Genomic DNA, 14,297 nt, shown 5'->3' with positions numbered 1-14,297 from the left:
AAATGGTTAAAAATTTGAGACTAGAATTTCCAGGCATCACAGTTTTAAAAACCAATTGAAACAAGTCTCTCTCACTTCTCGCCTTTAATATATTTAGTATTTTAGTTGGCCCTCTGAGGATACTTTCTTTTATTAAACGGACCCTACTGAACTTTGACCAAAGGGAACCTATCAGGTCCAATCGCTGTGAAAACAATCTAGCCAATGGACTTAAGAATAAAATAAAAATTATAGAAAGCTATCAAAATTCTTCTACTACCGTCAAATGTTTCCCCCAGACAATTCACAACTCTGACCACCATTAATTAGTTCAATACTTCCTTCCTGAAGTGCTGAAGGACCTTGAATTTGGCAAAACCCAAATCCATTTTCTAGGGCCTTAGCTCTCCCTTGTGTATAAAAACGGAAATGCAGCTTGCGAGCCATTTTGCCCCAGTAAATCTGATGACCCAGGTTGAAAAGCTAAAAAATGCCATTTGGTAAAAGAAAAAGAAAACGAATTTTTATGTCTTTTAACAAAAAGCAAGGAAAGATGATACAAAGTGACAAAGCAAAAGAGAAGCAGCAAAATACTAAAGGTATTATGCACATTATACTTTAGATAAAGGATCCCCCAAAACCTTGCCCGTATAAAATGAGGTCTTTTGGGAGAAAAGGACATCTCGAAGAATCACTGATGCTCTCAGCTGTGATTACGGCTAGGAGATTCCAGCCCCGGTCTGGTTTCAGGCTGGATCATATCGTACTTAATCCAGCCCAGAGGAGACATATCCTGTTTCAAAGATTTCTAGAGAGAGAAAAATCCTCTTCGTATAGATGAGGAAATATTTTATTTCTCTTTGTGCATTTCAACAGAATTTCAAATATTTTGTTTGAAATCCCAACTTCTTTAAACTTTCTCGGTACATTTTCCAATTCTTTGTGACTACCTCTCCTTGGATTTCTCTGCCTTTTTCCCCGCGTAGGGTTTAGCACAGGCTGGTGGTAGTGGAAAGCTGACTACGGGACCTCATTCTGTATTTGCAACCTGGTGTTAGGTAGCTTTTCAAGACACACAGGTAAACTCCTGTGTGTTACTCCTGTTACATGTTACTTTACTGATTCCCTCTATTATTATATGGCTCAGGAATCTCTTACTCTGTTCTCTCCACTTTGAGCTGTGGGAAGGGGAAACGCCAAAAATCCTTTTAGGGGTCAGCAGACCTAACTATGGAGATGTCATTCAGGCACCGAAATTGTGGGAAACTCAGGCTCTTATCTGGTGACAGACTGGTTGAAGGGAAAAACGATGTTCTGTGCTGCCTTTCCTCAAGGTCCCTCTGGAAATCCTGGGGCTTCTAAAACTAGCTGTCTCTATCATGAGATTTAAAGATCTGAGGAAGTGAGTCTTACCCCCATCATTTACATAACATGGTTTGGGACCCAATAGTACAGGGCACTGTAGAAACAGAGCTATACCATCACCAGGGCCTTATAAAGTATACCAAAAGAAGCACCCACACACTCATACATAAGGACCACAGTGAGAGACACCAGCAAACAAGAACCTTTCCAAATTACACTTCTGAGACCGCAGATCCACTGTGAAACAAAAGCATATTCCAAAGTTTGTTCCCTCCATCAGGCTGGCAGTTAAATATTGTACAGAGCACATAATTTAGATTGCATTCCAATTATCTTCAAGTGCTGTAGGGCACGAATCACTCACTTGGCAATTAAATTCTGGGATGTCACTCAATGTTTAGGAAGGGGAGGATTCTGAAGTTGGCAGAAGGACCAAAGGAACAGGAAGAACAGAAAAACCAGGCATTCCAGAATTCACCCTCCCACCGTTTAGCCTTACAGACACCCCAATTTTACAGAGCTCCTGCCTCAATCATGATTACAATACTAGCAACATCACAGCTCCTGCACGCCTGGCTGAAGTTAAACCAAAAACACCTGACCCCTTGGGCTCATCAGACGTCTGCCCATTTAGCTCTACTAATGCTTGCCCTCACACATAAATAAAGATGTTTTTCCAAGAAATTATCAACATGAGCCAATTATTGGTTATGTGCAAATGCACACACACACACACACACACACACACACACACACACACACACAGAAAATACATAACAGAGCACTGTTATCACCTTGGGTACCCCATGGGAAAGCTATAAAATGGTAATGGACATAATACTTTTAAAACCACATTAGGGGCTTCCCTGGTGGCACAGTGGTTGAGAATCTGCCTGCTAATGCAGGGGACACGGGTTCGAGCCCTGGTCTGGGAAGATCCCACATGCCGTGGAGCAACTAGGCCCGTGAGCCACAACTGCTGAGCCTGCGCGTCTGGAGCCTGTGCTCCGCAACAAGAGAGGCCACGATAGTGAGAGGCCTGTGCACCGCGATGAAGAGTGGCCCCCACTTGCCACAACTAGAGAAAGCCCTCACACAGAAACGAAGACCCAACATAGCAATCAATCAATCAATAAAATAAATCTTTAAAAAAAAAAAACACATTAGTATTCTCTTCCACACTTCCTAAAGGGACCATTCCCTGTTCAGGGGAGCCACCCATTGCCTTGAGGAGGATGAAGATAAAGTGGTAAGCAAAGACGAAAAAGACAAAATGACACCACTGACTTCCAAAAGAGGATTTGCGAGTCTACCCTCAGACAGCAGTCTAAATCAGGCTTCCTTGATGGAGAGGAGTTCCCTCAATTCCAAAGGCTCCTTGTAATCAGGAGGTAAGCCAGCTGGACAGGGATCCCCAGAACTGCTCTAGAAGACACAGTGAAGAGCACCATGGCCGGGCCACGTGTGTATGGGAAGTTGCTATAAGACAGGAAGGCCAGATAGAGAGCCTTCTGCCCTGGGGAGCAAGAGAGTTGAGAGGAAGAGCGGTGAGAGATCAGCCCCGAGGATATTGCTACCTGCAGTATTTGTAAGCCATTGAGCCAGCCCCTCCCATGCGGATGAGACCCCAGTAATAACTCTGCACACTGAAGCTCAGCGGAGCTTCCTGGTTGGTCAGCACACTGATGTGCCCGGGGGGGGATGCCCCCCGAATCCACGAGGAGACGGCAGGGAAACTGTGTCCCCTCCCGGAGATCATCCTATGTCCCTCTTCATTTGGCTGGCCCTCCTGATTTGTATCTTTCATAATAAAACTGTAACCACCAGTAGTGCTTTCCTGACCTTGTGATTCACTGTAGCAAATTACTGAACCTGAGGGGGTCATGAGAACCCCTGAATTTAGAGCCCGTCAGCCAGCAGTGCAGGTGGCGCAGGGACGCCCAAAGTGTGGCTGGCGTCAGAAGTGAGCCCGGTCTTGTTGGGGAAACTGAGCCCTTTAACGTGTGGGCTCTAACTCTGGGTAGTTTGTGCCAGGACTGAATTGCAGTACACCTAGCGGGGGCTGAAATGGAATACTCACCCTTCAGGCTCCAAGCCTGGTATATTTAGGGGGGGTTGGTGCAGGGAGCAAGAGGAATGAGGCTATTAAAATGCCCGGAGGTACATTTACTATGACGGTAATGAAGCGTGAGCTTTAGGACTCTCACTTTACAAGCCCCTCCCAAGGCTCTGGGAGGGTCCCTCACTGTGCGTTCATATGGTCAGATACTTTGACAGAACTTGTAAAAGTAAGATGTTTCTGTATTGCTTGTTTGAAACAGCTCCCTGACCCACCCAACCATCAGATTCTAGAGGCTTCAGGCTTGACAACCCCCTGGTGGTGAGGCAGCAATTTTTGCAAAAAAGGGCTGGACTCTCTTGCCTGTTCTAGCACAGTGGGTAGAAAGCAACCAAGAGTTTGAAGATTCCCAACGAGGGCACAAAAGAGCTGAGAGCACTACAAGACCAGAGAGGCTGATAGTCTTCGTGGGACTTCAGACTGCAGGAAAGCTGACCACTAGAGACTCGGGCCAGGACCCCAGACCTTAACAGCACATGTCATCAAAGACGCCAAAAGAATATAAGGTGGGACCAGCTGCACGTCAAGACCTCCAGGGACAGAACAGACCAGTAGTCCTGCGTTGAGCCCAGCAGAGATCCACAGGACAGGATGCCTGCCCCAATGCCATGATGAAACCCTAGCTTCTCCCTCTATCCAGATGCCACCTTGGGGAGGAAGATGGGAAGGAGCTCCGAGGAGAGGAGAGAAGAAGCGCATACAGGGCATGGATGTTGAACTGACTGTTCTCAAAAGATGAAGTTCACTTGAGACTGGTGAACACCAAAGAAATTTAGGTTTCCTCAATGGAAACTGGGATTTCAAAACAATTTTTAAAAACCTTAAACAAACAAACAAACAAACTGAGCTGTGTTTGAAATTGTGATCCTCTTCATTTAAAATAACATGAATACAGAACAATTTTTTTAAATCTTCCAACTAAACAGATTGTCTAAAGGACACTGTGGGAATTTTTAGCATACTATGATTATATCATAAAACCTGTTTGTGATGAAACCGTAATAAAATTTTCACAGAAAGTGGCCATAGCACTTCAATTCAACCGAAGTGTTCTGAGGCAGAGACTGCAGCCTCGTCACCAAAATCTTACCTTCCTGGGCTCACAGACAGACCCCATCTCCCACTCCCCCTTATGGCTAATGTGGCCACATGCCTGAGTTCTAGCCGATGGGATGCGAGCGGAAGTGACAGAGAACCATGCGGGCCTGGTCCGTAGAACTCAACACGCGCCACTCCATGCTGCGCTCCCCACTTCCAGCTCGCAGGGGTAGGGATGACTAAGCTGGATAGAGACTCTTCAGCCTGGATCCCTGAACGGCCACGTGGAGAACAGTTGCCCCCACCAACCAGAAACACCCACCTTGGACTTCTAGGTGAGAAACAAAATTCTACTTTTTTGGACAGGCCCACGAATAGGGCATGTCTAGCTCCATCTGTTGCAGAAGTGAACATTACCTGAGGCTACACTCTTATACATCAATCCAGGGCTATTTCAATTTGGCAATCGATGGGCACTGACTATTTGCACACAGAAGTCCTAACAAGATCCAGCGTATCAACGAATCAGGAAAGCAAGTATGTCGGCAACTACCAAGAACACTAGGAAGCTGGATTTGAGCCGTGACAGAAGAACAGGCCAAGAAATTCAAGAGCCCGGGGGAAATGCAATTAGTATTTACTTGTGAAGGCATCACAGAAGTGGTAGCAATTGAGTTGGGCCCTGAAGGATGAGGCAAGTTCCAAAGAAAGAGGAGGGTAGGGGAGTTCATTCGAACTGCAAATGAGTCCTCGAACGTTTTATCCAGTGGGAGGTGATGCTAAAGACAGACAAGGGGATAGGATCAGGACCAGCAAGGAGCAGCTACCAGGAAAGGAGATTCGTTCACAGGGAGGAAGAACTAACAGCTGGGGCTGACCGTGGAGGGGTCAAAATGCAGACAAAACGCAGAGTGTCTCCTCTACTGATGGCCAGCCTCTTGGCAGGGGTGCTGCAGAGAATGTGATCTAAGCACGGGGTGGGGGGCTGTTCCGTTCAGCTGCCTCCAGCTCTGCGATTCTATGCGTCTGCGATGCCTCTACCAGGCCAGCTTGGTACAACATTGCCAGGAAAGAGGAGAGTTACTGCAGCCCTGCTACAGCACTTCTCACACAACAGTCCGGGCCAACTTCCCCTTCAAGGCTGCGTTGCCTAGGTTCGCCCACTGTGTTCAGTCATCGGCCGGTGGAGACTACCTCTGCACGTCCAGGCCCATGAGAAACCCTTGAATAAAATTTTATTACCACAAAAAGCTTACAGGCTAGTATTAAACAGGATTTCTGCTGGTGAACAAAAAAGCAAATGACTGCAAGCATCTAGTTTGAATGCTTAGGCCAGGAGGCATTCTGCATTAATTGCATGGCCTGGTTAACAGCAAGTTACCAGCTCATACCAAATATGGATGCACATTTTCCGGAAGATTGGATTACAAAAGATGTATTACAGTAAAGCTGTACTGAGAACAGTTTCGTCCTTCTTGGGTGACCTGGTATCTTGCAAGGCACCTTAAGGTGAAAACTATGAACATCAATTTCATGGTGTAGTTTTGTAAAACAAACTAGTTTTCCATTTTTAGATGTGCATGTTATAGACAAAAGGATGTGAATCCAGTGAAGAAACACCACGTAGAAAAAAAGAAAGTCTACTAGATACACAGATACTATCCTAGCATTACTGGTAAATTAGAAACTTTCCACTTTCCTCTTAGAAGGTTATCATTTCATCTTCACAAGCATTCATTGAGTTTCTACTGTGTGTTAGCATGGTGCTAATCATCAGTGATACAAACTGAATGAAGAAGAGAAAAAATGAGGTATTCTAATCTTGAAAACTTCCTAAGATTCATAATGTTATTTTTTGAAGAGCATTTGCCACTGATTATTGAAAAAAATGAGAAATTCAGCTACCTTCTTGCCCAATAAACGAGATTATTTTGCTTGTAGTGTGTGGAGATTATACATATATAAAGACTGACTTTAGAATGTTGGCCTAGATTGTTGTCTCATCTCCTGTAATATTCCAGGTATTTAAATTACTGCTTACATAAAAGAGAAAGGGAAAAGAGTTTTCCCAAGCTCATAAATGAATATTAAAGTAAACCCCTTCCCATTACAGAATGGATCTTAATTATACAACTACAACCTCACAATAGTGAAACAAAAGAAATCCATAAAACCGTATTCTGAGGCCACTGGAATATTTGGATGTGACAGTAAAACAGTCACACAAAAGTTACATTTCATATGCCATTGCTCAACCATAAATATGAGCAATGCTTTCTTAGTCTCTTTCTTTTCAGGATACCGCAGGCTCCAATCTTTTCGAAATTTAGGTCATCCCTCTCTCATCATACAACACCCTGAGTAAGTCACATCTCAAAGGGTGCCAAGACCTGTCCGCCTTTGATATCCAATCTCAAAATACTTCCCCCATCGCTTTTTGACCCACCTACCTACTTACAGCCCGGGTCCTAAAATCCATGTTTTACAAAGCTTGCCAACTATATTCCCTTTCAATAAAATGAACAACTCACAAAACCAGCTTCTATTTTGTTTGGTTTTCACCCAACCACCCTTACAATTTCCAGCACGCATTTACCGGCGCTGCCTGGAGCGCACATCCCAGATTGTTCTGTCTATCTTGGTACTAAGTCTGCTCCCAATAACGGAAATTACGGCTCAACTTTCAAAGGGAAGATTCACACTGGCCTCAGCACTCACACACGTGGCTCCTAGGAGCATTTTGATATTTCTGTGCTCGAACAGCAGGAGATAACATTCCTCAGTCAAAATGAGAAACTGACATTTTCCAAAGCAGAGAAAACAAAAACCCCCGAACTACAGAATACTGTTTCCAAGTGTCAGTGACCCGAGCCCCAGGCCCTAGCCTGGTCAGATCAGATTGAGCCGACATCAAGCCCCCAAGTGCATCAGCGCTCACTGATTCTGCTATTTCTAGCCAGCTGTGTGATCCTGCGGAATCACCTAACCTCTCGGGGCCTCAACTGCTTCGTCTGTAAAACCAAGAGAGTACAAAGGCACCTTCCAGCGCTAATGTTCTTCGGGTCTAGGAAATAACGCAGGTAGAAGAGGCCGCTGTCCTGAATGCTCTCTCTGCGAGACTTGCAAAAGTGAAACTCCGATTAAAGACCACGAAATGAGGGGGGACAATTAAAAAGTCCTCTAAGGCCCTCTTCCACATTTTGATTCTAACTCCGAGAGAGTGAGGCATGACCAGGCAATCGGTCATAAAACATTAGTGGGTCTCGTCACTCTCATAACCCTGTGTTTCCAAAGGCCAGTTCTGCTCTTGCAAAACAATTCTTCATCATCTTCCAAGGCCCTGCCTTGAAATGTAGAATGACTCCCCTGCGAGAGCAGAATGACTTTATCTATGTTCCAGAGGCCCTTCCCCTTCTATGGGCAACTGGTCCCTCTCAAAGGGTTCCAGCCTCAGGCCCCTGATTTCTCTGAGCCAACAACACTCCACGTAGCAAGAATTCGAGAAAGCCACACCTACCCTCAGCCACTGCTTCTCTGTGAGGGCGTCGCTGTAGTCCACGTCCCGGCGCTGGCGAGACCCCCTCCCGAAGATCTTCTCCTCCTCCTCTTCACACGTCAGCCGTTCCACCTCGGCGTCATCTTTAATAATCCAGGAGGGCAGCTCATCTTCCTCCATCAAGCGGGGCTTGCGTTTTGGGTTCCGGGCGTCTTCCCTCCGCCGGTCCATGTCCATGCGCTGGAGGGAGGAACGGAAGTGTCACCAAAGGGAAAGGGGATTCGCTACAGTGTAGACCTGCAGCACCTAAGTCTTCACAAGTCACCTCCTATGGCTGCAGGGTCCCTTCAGCTTCTCCCGTGGAGCCTCTGTATCCTGGCTGACTTGTTCTAGCTCAGCCCTCAGGCCCAAATCTCTTCCCTTCCCCTGTACCCATCTTTGAAATTTACTTATGCACTTAAAAAAATACTCTTTAAAAAATTCCTTTTCTTAGTCTATGCGGGTGCAAAAGCTTCCCCTTAAGTAATAGTGAGAAAATTCAAATTGGGGATGTATTTTAAAAATGATTACAGCAGAAATTGATAGAACATTGTAAATCAACTATACTGCAATAAAAAAAAAAATGAGTTAAAAAAAAAAAATGAGCCCTGGTGATACAACTCATTGCTGCACTGGCGTAGAAGTATTCTTCAAGCATATAAAAGAGAAAGTTCATTAAGAAAATTTCCTTTACCTTAATAGGGTTCATGCTTTTAATTAAACAACCAGGAAAAAAAAAAAATCAGCCACCCCGTGTCACTATAAAATAGCCACCCTTGGTTGGACTCAAGACATGTGGGCACATAACTGGTTTATTAATCAGTTGGCCATGAATGCATTGAATTTTTAGTGCAACCTGGGCTCTGGGAGAGGAATGTCCCTCAATTCTTCAGCTTTCGAAAAGCTTAGCTCTTATGAAAATATCATGCCACAGAGTGACAGACCTCAAAGGTAATCTCATCTCAACTGATGTAAGTGAAATGGCTTCTTTTCAACAGCCTTCAAAATGCCTATTTCCCCACCTCCTGCTTTCTTTTTTAAAAATCCAGTGCGCTAGTAAATAAATTAAGTGCCACATACTTGCCTTTAACCTATAACTAAACAATTTGATGGTTAAAAAGAAACAAATAAAACCTCCACTGAATTGTTATATACATTAGTTATATGTATATATCACTGGCTAGACCATTTCTACAAGCGAACAGACCATTAACCATTAAATGATTTACCTTTTCCCTCTTTCTTCCTTCGGTTCTACCGTACTGAAACAGGGATTCAATATTAATTTTTTCTTAAGAGCTGAGAGTGGTAACAAAATGTAAATGAAATTTCTATTTAAATCCAAATTCGACCTCTAGAATCTATTTAAAGTTCAAAGTTCCTTAAACTATGCTTCAACATTTTTGGAAATCATTGTATTCCCAAGATGGGGTAGGCTTGGAGCATGGCGGAGTCCTATTGGTAGATAAATGTGGCCGTTCTGTTCTGTCATATGCTATAGTTAGCTGGAGAGGCTGCTCTTAATCCTGCCTTCTAATGCTCTGGATTCAGAAATGGGATCCACCAAACCTTCGTAATTAGCACACAAAGGATGCCTTGTTAACAGCACAATCTAAACAGGGGATTCTCAAGGTAGTCTCCTAATAGTTATTAGATAGCTATCAAGAAAAATCATTTTTTTGTTACGGCACTACACAGAGATGACAAAATATTGCCACTTCAATTTTTGGTTATACGATTACCATTTCCTATACCGAGGACTTGTAAAATGACTTATGCCATGCATTAGTCCAAATTGAGAAAATAAATCTCTTCTAACACAAAAGAAAATAAATTGCACTTGCTTTTTGTTTTTTCTTTTAGGAAAGACCCAAAAATTTTTTTTGACGCAATTTTTAATAAGCTTAAAGTTCTCATGATTGGATCTCTTCCCAGAGATTTCTGCTTGCAGAAGACCAGTACAAAATTTGATGTTGATGTTCAACTAAGCCTAATTAATTATTCAGATCCTACATGAATTTGTTTGTCTTAAGACCCAATAACCTTATGCTAACAAGTACAATTACTTTTAAAAGTACTTGTTGCCTTTGTAGGGAGCAGAGCAGCTTGAAAGCTTCATGTCTGTATGTTAGTAAAATGTTTCAGATATGTATCTTGACCTGTCAAAGATCTCTTTTAGGTAGAATTCATAGGTAATCAGTATAAGAGATAACTTTCTGAAGTCACATTTTTTAGAAGGAGAAAACAAGAAAAATGTTCGAAAGAAAGGTTTTATTTTAAAGAGACTATCTGCTTAATGTGTGTTATTTAACTACAGTGCCTATGATATAAAATCAAATAATACGTCTGTATTAATTTTATATAGGGAGCTAACTTTTTGTTTTTTTAACAGTGGATAAAGAGTTTAAATATTCGAACTCCAAATCTAGCTCACATTCCATTCTTGTTTCTCACTACAGTTTTTAATCTGAGTGAACTGGCAAGGATTCAATTTGATTTCCTGCCCCCTGGTGGAGGTGCTAATGAATAGTGAATTGGCCAAAGGCAGCCGGCTGATTAGAAGATTTTAAAAAACCAACACAAAGCAAACCAAACCAAAGCGAACTGAAAATCTGTATTATCCAAAAATGAGAAGCCAACCTTTAAGAAACAAGCACAACATTCACAAAATCAAAACTCCTACAGAGAAGTATTCCCTAACCAGGTTCACCTGTTCCAAGGCTGATATTCCCAAATTAAAAGAAGGCTGTGCCTTGGCCAGACATCCAATTTTTTTCCCTGAGGCTTTCAATTTCTACAAATACCCAGCCGGAAAGGCAGAAAAGAGAAGTACTCTTTTTCTCTTATTTCAGGACTGCTGATGGAAATCTCCATCTCTGGGCCTAATCTAATTTGTATAATGGCAGACAGCTTATCCTTTCGAAGGGCCTCAAGAGTATCTGAGGCTACAGCAGTGCTGAATTATTGCCAATCAGTGATCAGCCAAGGAAGCTGAGGGCCTCTTGCCTCGGTGTTCCCTAGTAATCTACATTTTAATAAGTTCCTCAAAGAGAGAAAAGATGTCTATTTCCTACGTGTTATCTCTAATCTCCCCAAACGGAGAATAATCTATAAAGGTGGTGATCGGCAGTATGAGTTAAGAAATTTAGGTTTTATGAACACCCTATGTTGAACATGCTGGTAAAGTCGTCTTTCTGTCATTTCTCTTCAAAATGGCCTTAGCTGGGTAGGATGGTTCATTTAGGAGGGGGGAAAAAAGTGCACATCCCAGGGTAGGACTTATTCCCATGGCTACCTAAAAGTTTCCAGAGAAAGAATTAAATGTCCTTTATCTTGAATCACTGTGTGTGTGCACAATCATTGTTCCCAAAAGTCACAAAACCACAAAAATAACGTAAAAGCCTCCATGCAGCTGGGGTTCCCTCCTCAGACTGCCTAGGCTAAAGAGGTGGAAATTGCAAACCCTGTGGGTCCTATTTGGCCCAGGGTCGTATTTTATTTGGCTTGAAGTGTTAAATACTAATAAAAAACTGAATTTAGTTGCAAACGTTTTGAAATCCGGAGACTGAATATAAAAACCTCACTTTCTAGCTTCTCTTGAAAATCTGGAATTTCTGGCTACATGGGGCTTGCAGCTCTGTCCCCCCGAGACAAAGCAACTCCCATTCACCCTTCACCACCAGCCACACACCCCTGTCCACTTGCTTCGCTCGTGCAAATCACTTGTCTGAGACCTGGGGGCTTCAAATTTGGGGCCTCTGATTTGGAGGTTCCGCAGCATTCGACCACCAGACTTAGAGTTCACATTTATTTACTCACTCCACGGTCAGGCTAAATGTTAGGAAGATCAAAATGACTGAAGGTATTGGGGGGGGCCTTGCAACGTTATACATCCTGACCTATGCTGACATCCTCACAAGGCCCGAAATTTTGCAAATGCCACCATTCGTTCAATAAATATTTATTAAGCAACTACTATGTACTAGAAACTGTTCTGAGTGTTGCGCATACAGAGATAAATAAATAGCTATAGCAGACGCCTTAAGAACGCAGTCAAATATGACTTCTGAGGGCCTCCCTCACCAGCCAAGGGGGTCGCTCCCTTCCCTACTGACCTTGCGGCAGGCCACACACATAATCAAGTTCGGGTTTCAGCAAAATTGCAGATGACTGCGTATCTTGGAACGTCAAGGTTGAAACCAGGGATGTTAAAACGGTCAAATGTCAAGGTTCTTTCGCATCTGCTTTGTACCAGTGAAATGCAACCAGTTTTGATCTTTAAGTGAAGTCTACACCTTGATGCACATCTGGCAGGTTGCTTAAGCAGGCTCTCTTCAACAAGAAGAAGAGGCAGGACTATGTCATTTTAGTTGCTCTCCGCCCCCCTGCCGCGCCCCCAGGGAGCATATTTGTTTTGATGGCTAAGGAGACAGCTAGGGAATAGCTGTGAACTCTACCTAGAGGAGCAGGGCAGGTTTCCTGAAGGATGATGGCCAGGATTAGAAATGAGCTGGAAGTGGCGGGGGGGGGGGGGGGGTGTCTGTGGTAAGCTGTAGACCACATGGCCTGTCCTGAGGACGCAGCTGCTGCTCAGCCCTAGCCAAACGCTTCCACAGAGAGATGTGGGCCTGGTATTACTGCCCATGTTCAATTTTCACAAGAAGCCAGAAATCAGGATTCTTTCTGCGTTGGCAGAAGATTCGAAATTTAAAAAAAAAAAACATGGCATGGGCCAAACAAAATACGTCTGCAGGCTAAAGCCAGGCAGTTTGCAGGCTCTGAACTGAAGGAAAGGCCCAGGCTTCACAAATGAAATTTGGCCAGGGCACACAGGCCCCAGACATCTTGTGTTTAACAGAAAAGGAGGGAGAGGAATGAGGCATTTGTTTCCATGATTTTCTGTAACGTTACCATAAAAAGATCAAATTCCTCCTCTCGTCGAGCGATCATTTGGTTCAGAGTCTCATCGTCGGGTACTTCATCTTCTTCCTGGGGTTAAGACCAGAACAGAACAATTTAACAGGCTTCCGGAGAGAGGATAGACAACTGGGCTGAGGTACTGATAAGTAAGGTGAATCAGTCCTCCAGACCAGTGGGACCCCATTTCTCACGCCAGAAAGACAACAGAAGGGTCACTGGGTATAGTACTTGCCATTATTATTTTGCAAGCGATTCAAACCATCTTCCCAGAGCAAAATCTGTTTAGGGAGGAAAGGTGGTGCACTCTCTAAGACATACTGGTTCTCTCGGGGCAGGGATGTATCTTGATTCCCTTACTTTTAGAACAGGTTACTTAATGTCTCCCCGCCTCAGTGACCTCATCTGTAAACTGGGCGTGACATTTCCTTCACAGAGAAGATGTAGGATTTAAATAAGGAAATCCCCATGAGAAAGGGCCTAATATTAATTCTTTAAATTCTGTTAACCTTATCCCCAACATAAATGCTTATTTTCAAAGCTTTACAAAGGACATGAGTATGTGAAACTTAGTGACAAGGCACCGAGCAAGACCATAAAAACCATATATATATATGTGTGTGTGTGTGTGTCAAATACATAGCCTTTAAAATATGTTTAATATGTATTTCGGTGGGCACTGTTATGCTAGTGTTAGAGCTGTGGTCACGACAACTCAAAAGGTAGCAATAACGAAACCTCCACAAAACTCTTCTTAATGAAAATAATTTAAATGAGGTAGAGAAAACAACTACCTAAGGCCTCACATTTTCATTTTACAGTATGTTAGACCAACGCACCTTATGGCTCTAAAAATTCCTCAGAAACCAACAGTTCTCAAATTTTTTAGAAATGTTATGCTATAATTTTCACACTTAAAAAAAAAAAGATTCTAAAAGTTGGGCAGATACTACACAACTTACCGCCCAAAATTATTTTTATCATATGTTGAGTGAGCTTGTTCAAAATCAAATGGGGAGTTTCAGTGTATCAGCAGAGGGATGAAAGGGAAACCCAGAACTTCAAACATCTAATTTCCCAAATCATACGTTCAAAACAAGGCAACCTGTTCTAGAAAGGGTACGAGTGGCACAGCAGCTTAAATGAGATGACTCTGTCTGTTCTCAAGATAATGTCTTGCACACCGTGTCAGAAATGAATGCAATTCAATAAAGTAAAAACTGATGACTCAAGATAATAATTACTTGTGAAAAACTTTCTATGCTAGTTCATCTCTAGATGGAAGGCAATTTGTCTAAACACATTACTACATTTCATCTGACAAAGAAATAGACTAGCTGGGAG

The 14,297-nt window shown here is 43.2% G+C and overlaps 1 protein-coding gene across 2 annotated transcripts in view; it reads right to left on the bottom strand.

Moving 5' to 3' along the window:
- SMARCA2 (SWI/SNF related BAF chromatin remodeling complex subunit ATPase 2) overlaps positions 1-14,297 on the bottom strand; it is a 173,490-nt gene that overhangs the window by 58,007 nt on the left and 101,186 nt on the right. For both annotated transcript variants that reach the window (XM_082470824.1, XM_082470825.1), the window contains exons 26-27: positions 12,948-13,025; positions 8,019-8,237 (exon numbers count right to left, since the gene is read on the bottom strand). In XM_082470824.1, the coding sequence (XP_082326950.1) occupies positions 8,019-8,237; positions 12,948-13,025 (297 nt within the window). The remainder of the gene's footprint in view (positions 1-8,018; positions 8,238-12,947; positions 13,026-14,297) is intronic.

This window comes from Balaenoptera physalus (genome assembly GCF_965194825.1).
Source record: "Balaenoptera physalus genome assembly, chromosome: 7".
Classification (NCBI taxonomy): domain Eukaryota; kingdom Metazoa; phylum Chordata; class Mammalia; order Artiodactyla; family Balaenopteridae; genus Balaenoptera; species Balaenoptera physalus.
This window is presented reverse-complemented; position numbering and strand designations above follow the sequence as displayed.